Raw genomic sequence first — 19,152 nt, 5'->3', positions numbered from 1 at the left:
CTTAGGCCCTTCACACAGAATCTTCTTGACGCCAGAATTTTGTAGTGGATTCTGCGCCAAAAATCTGGTGGCGTCTAAAGAGCAAGTGAGCCTGCGGCATTCAAACTGAGAAACTGCAGCACAAACTGTGGCAGCTTCTGCCTCCAAACACACAACTGCAGTAGTTTCTGCCATCGAACTTGCAGCAGATTTTGCCATTGCAAAATCCGCTGTTTGAATGTGGCTGTGGCGAAACCAACCTCGCCACTGGGTTTTGGAGGGGCCTGGCTACCAGCCTCTTGCCCCAGGATTATGGCCCATACTAACTTTGAAGGAGAAGACAGACCGGCCGCACAGCTTAAATCTGTGGAACTGTTTGGGGCAGGAAAGCCATGCTTGCGGTCGGCCAAATGTGACTTCCATGGAATTCGGGAACCCCTGCTCAGATCTGGGTGATTTTTGGATATGTTGTTCACCCAGATCAGAGCTATCCATGGATGTATACATTATGGGGATATGTGGGGTTTTGAGGTGTGTGACAGAACCATCTGTCTTTGGAATTGTAGTGTATGTTATGTGAGGGTGTCCTGAGAGATAATTGAATTACTCATCGGGTGTCTCCAGGGCAGAGAGGAGGAAACCATGATGCATTGTGGGGATGTATTGTGTCTCTGGTTATCCTGAATTGCTGCATATCTGTCCTGTGTCACAGTCTTCCATCTGGTCCACTAGGGGAGTGTCCACCAGATGGGGACCTGCATAAATACGGGCGGGTAGCCCTCAATAAAGAGTTCCTGTTTTACCCTTTATCATGTTGAGGCTGGTGTTTGGGTAACTGATCGACACTGGGGACTGCTATATGCTGAAGATTTGCTATACTCCCCTGGATATAACTACTAGCTCTTGTAAGAGCTGTTCCTGCTCTCTGGATGTAGGAGAGGTTCACCCACTGGAGCCTGGAGCCTTGTCGTAGGTCCAGGGTGGGTAGGAGACGGTGAGGCCTCAACCAAGCTTCGGCGGTTCGTGGGGTCTGCAGTGCTTACGGTGTCAAGTGGAGTGCTTGGAGACCTCGGGAAACACTAGGAGCAACTATCGACGGAGGTACCCGGTCGGGGTGCTAGGAGATCCGTTACAGTGGCCTTATACTGGTTTTACCGACTTTTGACTCTCTTGCTTTGTTTTCAATTATAACCTAATCGATTGAGACCAAAAACTACCATGCCCAGGCCACTTTAGCCAAAAGCATAAAATCTACATAGACAATCATTCACTGTAAGGCCTCATGCACACAACCGTGCCGTTTTTGCAGTCCGCAAAAAACTGAAGCCGCCTGTGTGCTTTCCGCAATTTGCGGAATGGAATGGGCGGCCCATTGTAGAAAGGCATATTCTTGTCCGCAAATATTGCTATATTTTTTTTGCGGGGCCACGGAACGGAGCAAATGATCTTTTGCGGCCCGATTGAAGTGAATAGGTCCGCACCCAAGCCGCAAAAACTGCGGCTCGTATGCAGACCCGAACAACGGTCGCGTGCATGAGGCCTAACTTTCAATGTTTCATATATCTTTTCAACAAGTAATTTTTTTTAACAGTGTTGCTAATTTGTCAGTTAAAAGGCATATAAGCCACAACAGCTCAGATGCTGGAATATTTGAATCATTAATTTTCAATTCCTGTATACAAAAAAAATAACACACCCAGATAGAAATGTAGGATTGCTGCAAATTTGGCATGCAGACAAGTTAAAGATTACAGGTGTGGTCTGGTGGACAAGAGGGTATAAAAGTGCTTTCCCTGCTGCCCTATAAAAAGGCTCTTAGAGGCTACTGTTGGGTAATGTACCTCTTGGTGAGATATCAAGTGTGTCATAAAGGCATACCTAGCAGTCAACAAAGACATTTATCCCAGCTGACACTTTCGGAGGGGACACATCGATCTTTGGAATGAGAGAAGCAGAATGGTTGTTTCAACAAATTGCCTGCCTTTTAGGCCATTCTGACCTAGCTGTTAGGAGGTTTGAGAGCAGTGGTTACGAGGATTGTTTGATCTACGGACAAGCATGAGCAGCTCACACAGGTGACACCTTCATTACACACCTTTCTCTGTCTAGACCAGGCATGCTCAACCTGCGGCCCTCCAGCTGTTGCAAAACTACAACTCCCATCATTCCCGGACAGCCTACAGCTATCAGCCTATAGAAGGGCATGGTGGGAGTTGTAGTTTTACAACAGCTGGAGGGCCGCAGGTTGAGCATGCCTGGTCTAGACCATTTTGATGCGCTTAGCTGAAGGGAATTTGGTGTTACAGTGCCCATTACGTGTCCTGCCATTGACAGCCAGCCATCTTTGCTTTCGTTTGCAGTGGTGTCGTTAACAAGAAACTTGGACTGCTATGGACTGGAACCATATTGTCTTTAGCAGCGAATGCATATTCTCCTGTGATCCTACAACATACAGTAGTGAGCGCTTCAATTGACCTTTTGTTGTGGAGTGACACACTGCTCTAACTGCTGGTGTGATGATCTAGGGAGCTATTGCATACAACAGTCGGTCACCCCTAGTAGTCATACAAGGCTCACTAACAGCTCAGCAATATTTGCAGGACATTCTGCGGCCACACGTGTGGCCTCTCATGGCAGGGCTTCCAACTGGTATTTTTTCAGCAGGATAATTATCGCCCACCCACAGCAAAGGTTTTCCATGAATGTCTCTGCTAGATTGCAACACTTGCCTGTCAGGTCACCAGATTTATCACCAATTGAGCATTTATAGAACCAGCTTGGGCGCCAGCTTTGGAAACCTATGAATGTGCATAATCCTTAGGTAACATCTGTGGGCAAATGTGATGCAGAATACAATACGGAACCTGTATGCCTCCATGCCCAACCGTATCTCATCTTGTATCCAGGCTAAAGGTGGTCCAAAGGTGTATTAGAGCTTCCTTTCAATTCTACAGTTTTCCATAATGAACTGATTATTTCACTCTAACATTGTAATCACTTACACATATTATCATTTGTATTCACAGATATAAAGTTTCATTCAATTCTAACATCTCCTTCTTGGTGTGTTATTTTGTTAATGAGTGTACTGTAATTTGTAACTGAAGTCCATCTTGAAGCAACATCATAACCTCAAGATCAAGAACTATGGGAGCTTCATAGATTATGCTTTCATAACTGAGCTTTCAAAAACAAGCCAAAAATCACCATGCACAATGACAAGCATTTTTAGGAACTATATAAACCCATGGGCATTGCAATAGGGAAAAATCAGTCTCTGGGAAATCACCATTGTAATCAAGATCTTGCATGTCTAATGGATGAATCTGAGTCTGCCAAGAAAATTCTTCGTCCTTGAGGCTATAGTACCAACTACAGGTGAAATAGCCTCTAGATCTGTATTGAAATATATTTATGGATAGTATGTTTCTGCATTTACATCCTTGGATGTAAAGAAAAACATTTTATGAAAAGTTGTGGTCTCTTTCAGGGTGGTCCAAAGACTGTCTTCAGGAATGGGGTCCATACATGAGCTTGGCCCTACCAAGTGTGCTAATGGTGTGTAGTGAGTGGTGGAGCATGGAAATTGGAGGGCTTTTGGCAGGTAAGTTCCTGTTTAATTCTATTTTTGTAATAATGCATTATTATTTAAGAATATTATGGGTTAACCTCTGAAGCAATGTAGACCACTAGAGCTTAATTTTTTTAGATACTTAACACATGCTGTTAGCAAGTTGCAAATGCTCATACTATACAGTATAAATAAAATAAAAATTCAGAGCAGACCATTGAAGGGAATTTGAATTACTAAGGGCTCATTCAGACGGCATCTGTTTTTTTGCAGATTAGATGATGTCCCATTCACTTCTATGGGGCCCTTTTCCTCCATTGCACAGCTCAGCAAAAAAATGAAAGTTGTCCTATACTTGTCAGTGAAAATCAGGACATGGCCCTATTGAAGTCTATGGATCAGCAAAAAAAACGGAATGCAATCTGTTTTTTTGCTGACATGCTGAACTGTCCATATTTTTCCGGACAGCATACAGCGGTCTGAATGAGCCCTAATAGGCCACACACAACTGCAAAAGGCCACACACAACTGCATGTGAGGACGGATGTGCAATTCCAATAGCAGACGCTCTGCTTCTGCACAGCAATTTCAATGGGTCACACACAGCTGCACATGAGAACATGATTGGCAAGTGTGTAGTGAATAAGACTATTATTTAGCTTTATTCTTTATAGTAAGCCTGCATAACTCAGTTGGTAAAGCATCAGACTTTGATCTAAGAGTCAAGTGTTTGGACCCCTGGTTGGGCTGGGGTTTTTTCACAAAGAAAAGATAAAAACAAAGATAAAAACATCCTACACGATTAATTGATTAATAAGTATGTGGATGTCCATGGCTACATTTATGAAAAAAATCACAGAAAACAGATAATGCACTAACACAATAGATGCAAGTATGATATATGGACTAAGCCCTCACTCTGATATGATAAAATCCGAGACTCTTAGCCAATATATTTTGATCAAAACACATCTGTGCTCGCCTACCCGCGCCAATGTGATCTCAGTCTCAGTTGCTGTATGCACATAGAGGTGACTAGGAGCAGCACACTATATGTGCAGAGTCTGCCCTCCTGAACATAGATGCCCAACGGCATAGGTAGGTTTAGAGTAGGACCTGCCTGACTGAGACCACCTTGGCGCAGGTAGGCTGGCACAGTACAAAGCAGGGCTGCCTGCTCTCCCTCTTTTTTTATTTTTTTTATGGCGATAGAGCCCTTTGCTGAACGGGTGAGAATATGACCGGATATTAAAGGTATCTTGTTGGGTGGTCATCAACATAAATTTGGGCTTTTCGTGTACAACATTATTTTGACCTTCTCAGACCTTTTAATGGCAGTAAACAGGGAAATACTTTTGTTTGGGGAAGTTTTCTGTTGTACAATAAACACAGATAAGTCTCAAGCACTAGCAATTCGCAAAGCCATCCAAATTGAGTTCTCTTACCAATGGACCTCATCCTCAACTCCATACCTAGGTATTAATTTATGCTTTTCCCCTTTCTGGTCTACCTAAAGCTAATTTTGATTCCTTATATACTTCTTTACAAACGGATCTTGGGACACAAGATTGTTTTACTATTTTAAGAAACTGGTTATTCCTCTCCCCAAAGCCCTTATAACAAGGTTTCAAATACAACTAATGCATTTTATCTGGGAGGAAGGGCGATCATGACTGATAGCATCTATTTTATATGGCCATAGGTCTAGAGCATGGGTGTCAAACATGCGGCCCGCGGGCCGCATGCGGCCCGCAATGAATATCTTTGCGGCCCGGCAAAGATGCAGCATCGCAGACTGCTATGTATGAGCCGGGAGAGAGGAGGGGCTGGAGTCCGTAACTAGGGGCGGGGCCCGGTGCAGTCACTGTACTCTTACACCGGGCCCCGCCGCTCACCAAAGTATTTATAAACGTGAATCCTTATCGTGTTATTAAGTTGAACTAACGCTCTCCCATGTTCCCATGTTCCCCTGTATCCCCATAGCACTTACTTAAGCTTCAATAGCAGGCAGAGCGGACGGCAGCAGTAACGTCACTCACTGACGTCGAGCGCCTGCTCCGCCCACTTTATGAATGAAGCAGGCGGAGCAGACGCGCGACGTCAGTGAGTGACGTTACTGGTGCCGTCCGCTCTGCCTGCTATGGAAGCGTGTTCGTAAGTGCTGTGGGGATACAGGGGAACATGGGAGAGCGCAGCGTTAGTTCAACTTAATAACAGGATAAGGATTCACGTTTATAAATACTTCGGTGAGCAGAGGGCCGGTGTATTGGGGGACACTGTTATGAGGGGGATCTGTGGATGACATATAGCAGTGTCATCCACAGATCCCCCCCATAACAGTTCCATCCACAGATCCCCCCACCTCATAACAATGCCATCCACAGATATCCCACCCCATAGCAGTACCATCCACAGATATCCCACCCCATAACAGTTCCATCCACAGATCCCCCACCTCATAACAATGCCATCCACAGATCCCCCATAACAGCACCATCCACAGATCCCCCACCCCATAACAATGCCATCCACAGATCCCCCCACCCCATAACAATGCCATCCACAGATATCCCACCCCATAGCAGTACCATCCACAGATCCCCATAACAGTGCCATCCACAGATCCCCATAACAGTGCCATCCACAGATCCCCCATAACAGTGCCATCCACAGATCCCCCATAACAGTGCCATCCACAGATCCCCAATAACAGCACCATCCACAGATCCCCCATAACAGTGCCATCCACAGATCCCCCATAACAGCGCCATCCACAGATCCCCCATAACAGTGCCATCCACAGATCCCCCATAACAGTGCCATCCACAGGTCCCCATAACAGTGCCATCCACAGATCCCCCATAACAGTGCCATCCACAGATCCCCCATAACAGTGCCATCCACAGATCCCCCATAACAGTGCCATCCACAGGTCCCCCATAACAGTGCCATCCACAGATCCCCCACATGACAGTGCGTCATCCACAGATCCCCCATAATAGTGTCATGCACAGACCACCATTAATTCAAAGCCCACCAAAAGCACAACTTTTGGTTAAAAATATTTTTTTCTTATTTTCCTCCTCAAAAACCTAGGTGCGTCTTATAGTGAAGTTTAATATTTGTATATATATATAGGTCTCACTTGTGTTATTGGGCAACGGGATGTTGGGGGTCAGCAGTCATGAAACAACAATGTTGTTCTATGAAAATGTACGATTTTTATTTATTTTTTTGATGCGGCCCACATAAACTTAAATTTTGTTTTTTTGGCCCATGTTAGCCTTTGCGTTTGACATGCTTGGTCTAGAGGGATGAAGGTTCTGAACTTTTGGAATTATGTAGATATTACTCTTAACCAACTTCGCCCATGGTGAACTCCCTTCCAAGGTTCAAGTTGGACACATATAGAAAGGGACTTGCATGGATCCTCTTCTCTTCTCATTCTCATTTTTTCCTATATTTTGGATACTAAAAAATCACTCCCTATTGTGCCTACTCTGAGCATCAATATCAGCCTGGCTTAACCTAATTAGTGAGAGTTCACATCAGAACAGACAAATAAATTGATGCACATTTGGCACCTGTTAGAGCCATTTCCATCTGAGATCAGTTTTTTTAGATGGAAAAAAAAGTCCTGCATGCTGTATATTTTTTTTCCAGTCTAAAAAAAAGCATCTCTGGCAGAAATGGCTCAATCGGATGCCAAATGTGCATAACTGATGCACAGGAACGTTTTTATTTTTATTTTTACAGGATCCGTTTTCTTTTTCTTTATTCTTCTGTTCTTCTGACAGATCAGAAGAACGGAAAAATAACCATGATGTGAACTCTTGTTTAGATGCAACTTTGGCCCCTTCCACAATAAAGTAGTTTCTCCCCCTTTAGATATTTTGGGGATACTAATTCCTTCTTTTCCAATCAAGTATTGGATGGGAAAACGGGTTAGGCCCCTTTCACACGGGCGAGTTTTCCGCTTGGTTGCAATGCGTGAGGTGAACGCATTGCACCCGCACTGAATCTGAACCCATTCATTTCTATGGGGGCTGTGCACATGAGCGGTGATTTTCACGCATCAGTTGTGCGTTGCGTGAAAATCGCAGCAAGCTCTATTTTGTGCGTTTTTCACGCAATGCAGGCCCCATAGAAGTGAATGGGACTGCGTGAAAATCGCAAGCATCCGCAAGCAAGTGCGGATGCGGTGCGATGTTCACGCACGGTTGCTAGGAGACGATCGGGATGAAGACCCGATCATTATTATTTTCCCTTATAACATGGTTATAAGGGAAAATAATAGCATTCTTAATACAGAATGCATAGTACAATAGGGCTGGAGGGGTTAAAAAAAATAAAAAATAATTTAACTCACCTTAATCCAATTGATCGCGCAGCCTGGCTTCTCTTCTGTCTTCTTTCTTCAGGACCTGGGTAAAGGACCTGTGATGACGTCACTGCGCTCATCACATGGCCCGTCACATGATCCATCACCATGGTAAAAGATCATATGATGGACCATGTGATGAGCGCAGTGACGTCACCACAGGTCCTTTACCCAGGTCCTGAAGAAAGAAGACAGAAGAGAAGCCGGGCTGCGCGAACAAGTGGATTAAGGTGAGTTAAATTATTTTTTTTTTTTTTTTACCCCTCCAGCCCTATTGTACTATGCATTCTGTATTAAGAATGATATGATGTCCTCCCACTTTATTTAAGAGACCACATGCTCTTAGGCGTAATGCGCTCTGTACCTTTACTGCATGCAGGAATTGGTGGCTACAAAGAAAGCCAATCTCAGAACTTAGTAATAATTAAAGTGATAATTACCACAAGTGATCTATGCTTCTGCTGGAATGGCAGAGTTTCTCTCCAAGAGACCATAATTTCTTTGTTCAGATTAATTTTAATGCTTAATTTCTGTTACTTTACTCCTTTCCAGACCCTTGGTTTGTTTAGAGGGTCTTATTTCCTGGTACTTTATATATGTCATGGTCTTTTACTTAGGCTATTGATTATGAACTATTCTACTGTATACCATCTCGTTTATTTGTTATTACTTCTTATAAAAAATAAACATTTAAAAATTAAAAAAAAATTTTTTTAAATTGATCAGTTGGGGACATTTATTAATAGTGGCCTAATTTGCGCCAAATAAATTCTTATTGTACCTATAGTATATTTATAGTATACTCTCGGTGAGTACAGAGTGTTGTGAATAAGATTATAATTTTGTCTTGTGGTTCACAGTGAACTTGAATGGTTCAGTTGGTAGTGCATCAGACCTTGATCTGAGGGCCAAGGGTTTCAGCCTCTAGTCAGGTGGCTTTTTTATTTTTATTTTTTCTTGACAAAATATCTGCATCTTTATTAAAAGTTTTAAATTTATAAGTAGGGGGCATTTATTAATAATAGCCTTATTTGTCCTCCTGACCCTGCCCGCTCATCCCAGGATAGGTTGGAGCTCCAGTTCCTGCTCTTTCGCTCCCTGGCCAGTAGTTGTATGCAGGAGCTAAGATAGCCCCGGATCCTGTAAATGAAATTGTTGTTCAGAAGCACAGCACTCTCTATTGGAATTACAGACTTGTTCTCGCTTGTTCAGCTGTGTGTGACCTATTGAAATTGATGTGGAGAAGCAGAGCGCATTCTATTGAATTACAGACTCCCTCTCTGTTCAGTCCAGAGGTCATTACCATCTTTTTACATGTTGAACCATGCCAACTACTGCTCTTTTGCATGTATTTGAATATTGGACAACTAGAAAATTAAAATGAAATATAGAAAAAAAAATTATAAATGCTAAATAACAAACAAAATAGCCAGCAGGTGGCACTTTTGATTTTTACTTTTATTTTGGCAGACAAAATGCCCTACAGGAGATGAAAATGAAATCTCAAACCATCATTTTACTTTTCATTTAAGCATTTTTTTCACTTTATTTTTAAGTTTAACATGAAAATACTACTATGGGGGATTAAAATAAAATAACAAAATTGAAAATTAAAAGTCAAAATGCTTATTTTAGTTTTCCGTGTATTTTTGTCACATATTAGCCATGCTTGGAGCTGAAAATGAAAATGCAAATGGTGATATTTCATTTTATTTTTTAATTTTGGCATGAATTTTGCACATATTGGTTGAAAATGATATGTCAAATTGGGAGGTTTTACCTCCCATATCACAACTTACTGGCAAACGATTCTTTCCTCTGGCTACATAGAATGTTTCTTTTAATGCCAAACCAACATGTTGGCATAAATATTTCATTTTAGGACTTATCAGTGTGGTAGAACTTGGAGGTCAAGCTGCAATGATGGAGCTGGTCACATTGGCAATTATAGTAAGTTATGTATTATTATCTGGTATTTATCACTCAATTATTGTCATTCATTATATAATTCATTATTGTAATGGCTCCATTTATGATCGGGAGATAATCCAAAACAGAGCAAGAAAATCTAAATTTAGGTAAATTACGCTGCGGTCATGGAAAAAAAAAGGGGAGAATTTATCATGAGATTAACCCCTTTGAGACCCTGAGATTTTGCGTTTTTGGGTTTTCACTTTTTACTCCCTGCCTTCCTGGAGTTAGAATTTTCCACTCAAATAGACATATGAGGGCTTTTTCTTTTTCTTTTTTTTGCGGTACAAGATGTATTTTTTAATGACATCATTTAATACTGCATGCATGCAATGGTAAGCTAGAAAAAATTCCAAAAGGGATGGGTTTGGGAAAAAATGCAATTCCATAGTTTTATGAGTTTCGATTATATGGCGTTCCCCATGCAGTGAAACTGACCTGTTAACTTAATTCCCTGGGTGAGTATGATTACAGCGGATAACAGTTTTCTAGTACATAATTACTGATTTAGGCTACTTTCACACCAGTGTTCTGGATCCGACATGGATCAGCAAAAACGCTTCCGTCATAATAATACAACCATCTGCATCCGTTCTGAACGGATCCGGTTGTATTATCTCTAAAATAGCCAAGACTGATCTTTCTCTAAAACCATTGTAAGTCAATGGGGGACGGATCTGTTTTCTTTTGTGTCAGAGAAAACGGATCCGTCTCCATTGACTTACATTGTGATCCGTCTAGCTCCGCACCACATCATGGACAGAAAAGCGTTATTCTCTCCATGATGAGGACGCAACCAAACAGAACGGATTGCATTCTGGTGCATTCTGCTTCGTTCAGTTCAGTTTTGTCCCCATTGACAATGAACGGGGACAAAACTGAAGCATTTTTCAATCCTATTGAGATCCTATGACGAATCTCAATTGCAGAAAGGGAAAGCGCTGATGTGAAAGTAGCCTTATTTTTACGTTTTTTAACCACTTAAGGACCACAGGTTTATACCCCCCTAGTGACCAGGCCCTTTTTTACAAATCGGCACTCCACAACTTTAGCGGTTTATCGCTCGGTCATGCAACTTACCACCCAAATGAATTTTACCTCCTTTTCTTCTCACTAATAGAGCTTTCATTTGGTAGTATTTCATTGCTGCTGACATTTTTACTTTTTTTGTTATTAATCGAAATTTACCGATTTTTTTGCAAAAAAATGACATTTTTCACTTTCAGTTGTAAAATTTTGCAAAAAAACGAGATCCATATATAAATTTTTCTCTAAATTTATTGTTCTACATGTCTTTACTCTGTTTGGGTAAAAAAAAAATGGTTTGGGTAAAAGTTATAGCGTTTACAAACTATGGTACAAAAATGTGAATTTCCGCTTTTTGAAGCAGTTCTGACTTTCTGAGCACCTGTCATGTTTCCTGAGGTTCTACAATGGCCAGACAGTACAAACACCCCACAAATGACCCCATTTCGGAAAGTAGACACCCTAAGGTATTCGCTGATGGGCATAGTGAGTTAATAGAACTTTTTATTTTTTGTCACAAGTTAGCGGAAAATGATGATTTTTTTTTTTTATTACAAAGTCTCATATTCCACTAACTTGCGAGAAAAAAATAAAAACTTCCATGAACTCACTATGCCCATCACGAAATACCTTGGGGTGTCTTATTTCCAAAATGGGGTCACTTGTGGGGTAGTTATACTGTCCTGGCATTCTAGGGGCCCTAATGTGTGGTAAGTAGTTTGAAATCAAAATCTGTAAAAAATGGCCGGTGAAATCCGAAAGGTGCTCTTTGGAATGTGGGCCCCTTTGCCCACCTAGGCTGCAAAAAAGTGTCACACATCTGGTATTGCCGTACTCAGGAGAAGTTGGGCAATGTTTATTGGGGTGTCATTTTACATATACCCATGCTGGGTGAGAGAAATATCTTGGCAAAAGACAATGAACAGGAAGTCTATATGGGGTGATCACCCCCTGTCATTGATCACCCCCCTGTAAGGCTCCATTCAGACGTCCGTATGTGTTTTGCGGATCCGATCCATGTATAAGTGGATCCGTAAAAATCATACGGACGTCTGAATGGAGCCTTACAGGGGGTGATCAATGACAGGGGGGTGATCAATGACAGGGGGGTGATCAGGGAGTCTATATGGGGTGATCACCCCCGTCATTGATCACCCCCCTGTAAGGCTCCATTCAGACGTCCGTATGTGTTTTGCGGATCCGATCCATGTATCAGTGGATCCGTAAAAATCATACGGACGTCTGAATGGAGCCTTACAGGGGGGTGATCAATGACAGGGGGGTGATCAATGACAAGGGGGTGATCAGGGAGTCTATATGGGGTGATCACCCCCGTCATTGATCACCCCCCTGTAAGGCTCCATTCAGACGTCCGTATGTGTTTTGCGGATCCGATCCATGTATCAGTGGATCCGTAAAAATCATACGGACGACTGAATGGAGCCTTACAAGGGGGTGATCAATGACAGGGGGGTGATCAATGACAGGGGGGTGATCAGGGAGTCTATATGGGGTGATCAGGGGTTATAAGGGGTTAATAAGTGACAGGGGGGGTGTAGTGTAGTGGTGTTTGGTGCTACTTATTACTGAGCTACCTGTGTCCTCTGGTGGTCGATCCAAGCAAAAGGGACCACCAGAGGACCAGGTAGCAGGTATATTAGACGCTGTTATCAAAACAGTGTCTAATATACCTGTTAGGGGTTAAAAAAATCGCCGCTGGCAGGCTGGAGATCCACTCGCTTACCTCCCGCGCCTGTGTGCGGCGTTCACAGGAAATCTCGGCTCACGCGAGATGACGCCTATTGGCGTTAGTGTGACCTGGGAGCGGCGCAGCAATGACGCCTTTCGGCATTAGCTTGGCAGCAGGTGGTTAATATGGGGGGGTTTATTTATTTATTTTTTTTAAACAATGAGGTTTTTTTTTACGGTTTCAACAGGTTTACAGTCATAAGAGAACTTACACAATACCCGCTACAATTGTGGAATATAATGAGAAAATAAATACAAAAATAAAAGAATAACCATAATATAGGAATGATTATAAGGATAAGCATAGTAGTTGATATTGTTGGATCAACATATTGAGCATGTAGAGGCAGAAGTGACTATGGAAAGTTTGAAGGGTAGGTTAAACTATCCTCAGAAAATCCCACGTACTAACAATTAAAGTACATTGTTGTTAGAAAGGCAAAATAAAAAATGACATAAATTAAAATAATTCTTCTGGAAGTAGACAGTGATGTGATTTTAGCCAAACATCCCATCTACGCCTAAATTGGTCTAAATTATTATGTGCACGTGCGAACATACCTTCATACCAGCAGTTATTGTTGACTTCTCTAATGATTCTTTGAAGCGAGGGAACATTTTTTTTGTTTCCAGCAGAAGGCTATTTTTAGCCTAGTAGTGAAAATAATATGAGAAACTACTGTTTGATATTGGTGTGCAAAGTCACTTAAGCCAATAGACAGTAGAGCTAATAGTGGGGAAGGATTTATCTGGAAGGCACATAGATGAGATATGAGGCCAAAAATTTGTTTCCAAAGGTTGCAAAGTACAGGACATGACCACCATATATGAATGAAGGTACCACTATGGGACTGGGATCTCCAACAATCAGAGAGCACATCTGGAAAAAAATCTGTTTAGATATACCGGAGTATAATACCAATGATAAAATATCTTTCTGGTGTTCTCAAAGTGCCCAATATTTTGGATAGTTTAGAGGTAATGATAAATGACTAAGGCCATTGGTCTGGAGAAATGGAAGTCTGGAGATCTCTCTGCCATTTATCTTTTAGTTCATGAGAGGGTCTTCAGGAGATCCTTCAGTATTTGGTATCCTTTGGAGATACCTTTATTACTCAAACAGTTTGAGTGGATCCAATCTTTTAGTCTGCCAATATTAATATTTGGGTTGGGCACTTTGGGTGATTGTAGTAGGTGTCGAATCTGTAAGTATTTAAGTAAGTCTTTTGGTGAAATAATATAGTTTTCTATGAGATGTGTGAATGTGACAAAAATATTGTCCTTCCATAATTGGGCAATTTTAGAAAGACCCCCAGACCTCCACATTGAAAGCGATAGTCCAGGGATGGCAATTTCACATATATCTAAGGGAGATTCATGGAGCGTATGAGATAATAATGAAGTATTGTTTGGAATAGAGTTCCAGATATAAAAAAAATGCCTTAAGGGTTAAGAATTGTATGTTTCAATCTGAACCGATTTTTTTGGCAGAGTCCTTAAAGAGAAGAGCTCTCATTTGATCCAAGATTACAGCTTGGTGATAGTGATATTGAAGGAGTATTCAGACCCCCTTATTTAGGGTGTAGGATAAGAGTCGAAGCTTTAACTCTAGGTCCCCCCACACACACACACACACACACACACACACACACACAAAATGGGTTAAAATGGAATGCAGTTTGTTGATGTACATTTTAGGGAGATAAATAGGAATATTTCTCATAGTGTAAATAATTTTGGGTAAAATTACCATCTTAATAGCTGCTTGTCTACCAAACCATGAGAGGTTTTGCAACTTTAAGGAAGATAAGCTTTGCTTGATGGATTCTAATAGGGGAATAAAGTTGTGTTCAAATAAGTTGGATGACGTATAAGATTAATGCCTAAGTAAGGTAATGAAGTTTTAGTTACAGTAAATCCAAATTACTTCTTAATATGAGTTATAACGGAGTTGGAAAGGCCTAAATTAAGGATTTGGGATTTAGATATATTACATTTGTAGTAAGAAGCTAAGCTGAAAGATCTAATAATATTATTAATGACATCTAAAGAGACTGTGGGGTTAGAAGTGATGATTACATTATCTGCGAATAACCCAATACAGTGTTCTACAGAGCCAGTTTTAATCCCTGATATTAAGGGGGAAGATAGAATATGTTCTGCGAAGGGCTCCATTATGCAAAAATAAGAGGGAGATAAAGGGCATCCTTGGCGTGTGCCGTTGGAGATGGCAAATGGGGTTGAGAGAAAGCCTGAAGAATAGACTAAGGCCGTAGGGGAGGAATAAAGTGCCATAATAGCTGACAAAAAGGGTCCTGAGATGCCAAATCTCAAAAGAGCAGCCCTAATAGAGTCCCAGTGTACCCTATCGAACGCCTTCTCCACATCCAGTGGTAGGAGCAGAGAAGGCATTCAGGTGGTCTGTACCACATCCAACAAATCAATGAATCTTCTTGTTCCATCAGATTGGTGATTTTTAACAAAGCCAATTTGGTCGTGATTAATAATATTTGGGAGAATGTAAATCAGTCTGGAGGCTAATACTTTAGAGTAGATCTTTAAATCCGTATTAAGTAATGAAATTGGTCTGAAGTTTGAAGGTGGAGACTTGCCTGATTTAGGAAGTGTTATAATTAGAGCTTGAAGCATATCAGGGAAAATGCGTCCCAATTGTATTATTTGATTGAAGGTTCGGTGTAGGTAGGGAATAAGTATATGAGCATATTTTTAGAATATTCATTGGTGAGGCAATCGGGACCAGGGGTTTTATTTAGTTTTAAAGATGAAATGGACTGCATTATTTCGCTAGGGGATATTTCTCTATTGAGTGAGTCTAATTGTTGGATAGTTACATTGGGAAGGAAAATGGAGTCTAGAAACCTATTTACATTTGTGATATCTGGATGTGGACCAGGGGTTGATGTATTGAGATTGTATAAATCACGGTAATATTTTGCAAACTCTTCAGAGATTAGTTGGGGTTGAGAACTTTATTGTTCTGTTGGTCATATATGAAAGAGATTCTTGATTTGACATCTTTGGATTTGACTATTCTGGCCTATTGTTTGCTCTATTTCCTTGACTATAATGGTTGGCTTTGGTTTTGCGAAGGTGAAAATCATAGTTATTTTGAAGGTGTAGGTATAGTTGGTAAGTTTTAATAGTATATCATTCTGAAAGGTGTTTTGGAATTCCTCTTCTAACGCATTAATGTTTGCTATTAGGGAGACAGTGATTTCCGATCTCTTCCTCTTTTGAATAGAGGCTATTTTCAGAAAGTGGCCTCTTATGAATGCTTTATGAGCACACCAAAGAGTGGTATCGGAGATCATGTTGTTATCATTCATTTGGAAGTATTCCGATAAAGATGACGTATTGGATTCTTGGAAGTTGGTATTGGTTAGGAGTGAGTTGGTTAAACGCTAAGTTGAGGAGTATGGGGAACTAAATTGTTAATGTAAGTTTAGTGTAATAGGGGCATGATCTGACCAAGTTATAGAGGAAATAGAGACTTCAGATGCTTTTGGTAAGAGCCATTTGTCCGAAACAAATAGGTCTATTCTTGAATAAGATTTATGGGGGCTTAGAGAAAAAAGTGAAGTCCCTTTCGTTAACATGTAAGACCCTCCAGATGTCAAACAGGCCTTCAGTACAAAAGAAAGATTGTAGTTTGGAGGTGCCTTCAATATTGTGAGAAGGGTTTTTGTCTAATATAGGATCAGGGGGTATGTTAAAGTCTCCGCAAATTAAAAGGGAGCCTTGTTTGATCTCTGTAATTAGATTCAAAACCTTTCTAATGAAACGCATCTGATTTGAGATGGGAGCATATATATTTGCTATAGTGTATAGTACATTGTTCAGGGAGCAAACTATAATTATAAATTTACCATCATCATCAATTATTTGTTCGTGCATATGAAATGCGATAATGTGTCTAAATCCCACAGCCACCCCTCTCTTTTTATGAACAGCATGAGAATAGTAGATATGGGGAAACGCTGAGTTTTGTAGATGGTAAGCATCAGTACTATCGAGGTGAGTTTCTTTTAAGCATAAAATGTCACATCTTTGCTTTTTTATCTCAGACCAGGTTAGAGATCTTTTAAAGGGGCTATTAAATCCCTTTACATTAAAGGAAAGTATCTTGATTCCCATAATATTTTAAAAAGGAGAAGCTGTGTGACAGACCCAACACCATTTACTGAATAGTATGAGTTAACCTGGAATTAGAAAAACAATACAGTGATCAAGTCCATTAGTCTGCAGTGATGTCCTCCAGTTGTGGCCTGAGAGAACAGGAACCAGTTTGTCTTGACATAATGGATCCCTGAGGTCGGGCATCTGGGTCCAGATGTAAATATCGACTGTTGTCATGGATGCTAGAAAAAAAAAGTGAACAAACCACAGAGTCCAAACAACAACAAAAAAGTCACTTAAATGAATTATCGGCTTCATATTAGGGAAAGCCGGGAAAAAGTAGATAAAGAGCTCTGATATTAAACAAAAAGAGAACCTCAGCAGGGTGCAGTATTTTGAGGTAGTATGTCATGCCAAGTTGTTGCCATTCGAGCAAATTATGCAGTAAAGCAGACAAAAATCAGCAGCGAAGGAAAGATAAAATAAATAAAAAGAGCATAATAAAAAAGAATGTAATCAGGTTTTGTGCGATAATCCAACTTTCATCCACTCTTGGGAAAGAAGTGTAGGTCTCTTCTTAGGGGGAGACTTGGATGGAGAAATGTCGCCCTCTTCTGGAATATCAAGTGTCCAATTTTTGATGGCTGTTTCTGCTTCTTTCGGAGAAAGGAATGTATGTGTAGATTCATTTCTGCATACAATCAGCTTCACAGGAATACCCCATTTATTGGGGATGTTGTGGTATCTTAGGATTCTAGTGTGGCTTGTAAATTCTCTAGATCTCAATAGTGTAGCAGGAGACAGGTCTGAAAATAAAGAGACTTGTTGAAAGCGGTCTGGTATATATATATATTTTTGACTCGCTACCTTCAAAAGTGCTTCTTTTACATGGTAGTAATGGATTCTCGCAAGGACATCGCGAGGGATGTGAGATGGTAAAGTTTTAGGCTTGGGGACCCTGTGAGCTCTATCTATCATAAGATCTTTGTCTGAGGATTCAGGTAGAAAGGCCACTATTAGGTCTTTTAGAAAGTCTTGTAACTGAATATTTCTGAAGCGGATGTTATTCCACCTTGAGCGGTCTTCCAGATCAGCAAGTTTTAAATTAATAGCTGCAATGTCCATGGCATTATTGGTGTCAACTAAGTTGTTATGGGCCATGACAAATTCCTCCATTCTGTCTTCCAAATGCGCAGTGCGCTCCCCAATTGCTACCAGGTCTACATGTATAGCAGATATGGCGTCCTTTATATCTTGTTGTATGGAGATTTTCAACTCTTGAAACATGGATTTCACTTCCTATAAGGAGACTTGTGAGTTAGGTGAGGCTCCCTGACTAGGCCTTTGTATAAAGTGAGCAGGGGACATAAGGTTACTCACAGTTTGAGGAACGGATTCATGTAGATTTAAGAAGTGCTGTTGTGGAGAGTCCACAGACGCCTTCGGAGACACCTTGGAGAGAGAGCAGCTCTAGATGACCGCAAATGACGAGGCGCATTATGTTTGGCGGGAGTCAGCGTCATCTTGTCTGCTCGCCTGCGCAGGCTGGAATAAGGTGGTGAGTTTGCACCTTTTTTCCTCCCTCTAGTCATGGTGCTAGTGTGCCGGGTGTTGCCAGGGTTGGTTTGGATCACACTTAGGGCTCGTTCACACGACCGTTGGTGTCCGTGCCTGTGCTGTGAGCCGCAAATTGCGGTCCGCAATGCACGGCACCTTCCATGGGGCAGGCGCATGGGGATCGCAGATGCGGTGCGGAGGTACAGAATGGAACCCCAGAAAGCGCTCCTTAGTGCTTCCGTAGTGTTCCATTTTGTGCTTCCGTTCCGCATCTCATTGAAATGAATGGGTCCACATCCATGATGCAGAATGACAACGGAACGGTGCCCGTGTATTGCGGATCCGCAAATGCGGTCCGCAATACTGGAACGGGACACCAGTGGTCGTGTGAAAGAACCCTTAGCCGTGGAAAGTTTTGTCTGCAATGATATTGTGAACCGCTTTACAGCTCCTCACTTAAGCGTGCTTTCTGCTCGGTATCTGGCCACGTCTCCCAGGGGGTTGATTTTAATTTTTCTTTTCTGTATGTGTTGGCATACTTTGCAAAAAATTTATCAAATGTCGCACAAGGTTTGATAAATATGGCACATATTTAAACCTTACACTTTTGTTTGGATATTCTACTCAAATTTTTCTACACCACTATCCTAATGGGCTGATTTTGCAACTTTTTTTGCAACTATTTAAGAGAGTTGCAGTGAAAAAAAAACTTCAATGAAACAAAATAACATAGCTAAAAAGGTGGCTAGGGTGGTGTAAAACAGCAAAAAGTTGCACATTT

General features: G+C 41.3%; 1 protein-coding gene across 1 annotated transcript in view; it reads left to right on the top strand.

Annotated features, from left to right (window-relative positions):
- LOC120993818 (multidrug and toxin extrusion protein 2-like) overlaps positions 1-19,152 on the top strand; it is a 190,250-nt gene that overhangs the window by 128,785 nt on the left and 42,313 nt on the right. The window contains exons 9-10 of the mRNA XM_040422285.1: positions 3,470-3,583; positions 9,814-9,881. Coding sequence (XP_040278219.1) covers positions 3,470-3,583; positions 9,814-9,881 — 182 coding nt within the window. The remainder of the gene's footprint in view (positions 1-3,469; positions 3,584-9,813; positions 9,882-19,152) is intronic.

This window comes from Bufo bufo, chromosome 3, assembly GCF_905171765.1.
Source record: "Bufo bufo chromosome 3, aBufBuf1.1, whole genome shotgun sequence".
NCBI classification, from domain to species: Eukaryota; Metazoa; Chordata; class Amphibia; order Anura; family Bufonidae; genus Bufo; species Bufo bufo.
Note: the sequence above shows the minus strand (reverse complement) of the source record. Positions and strands in the feature narration are given on the sequence as shown.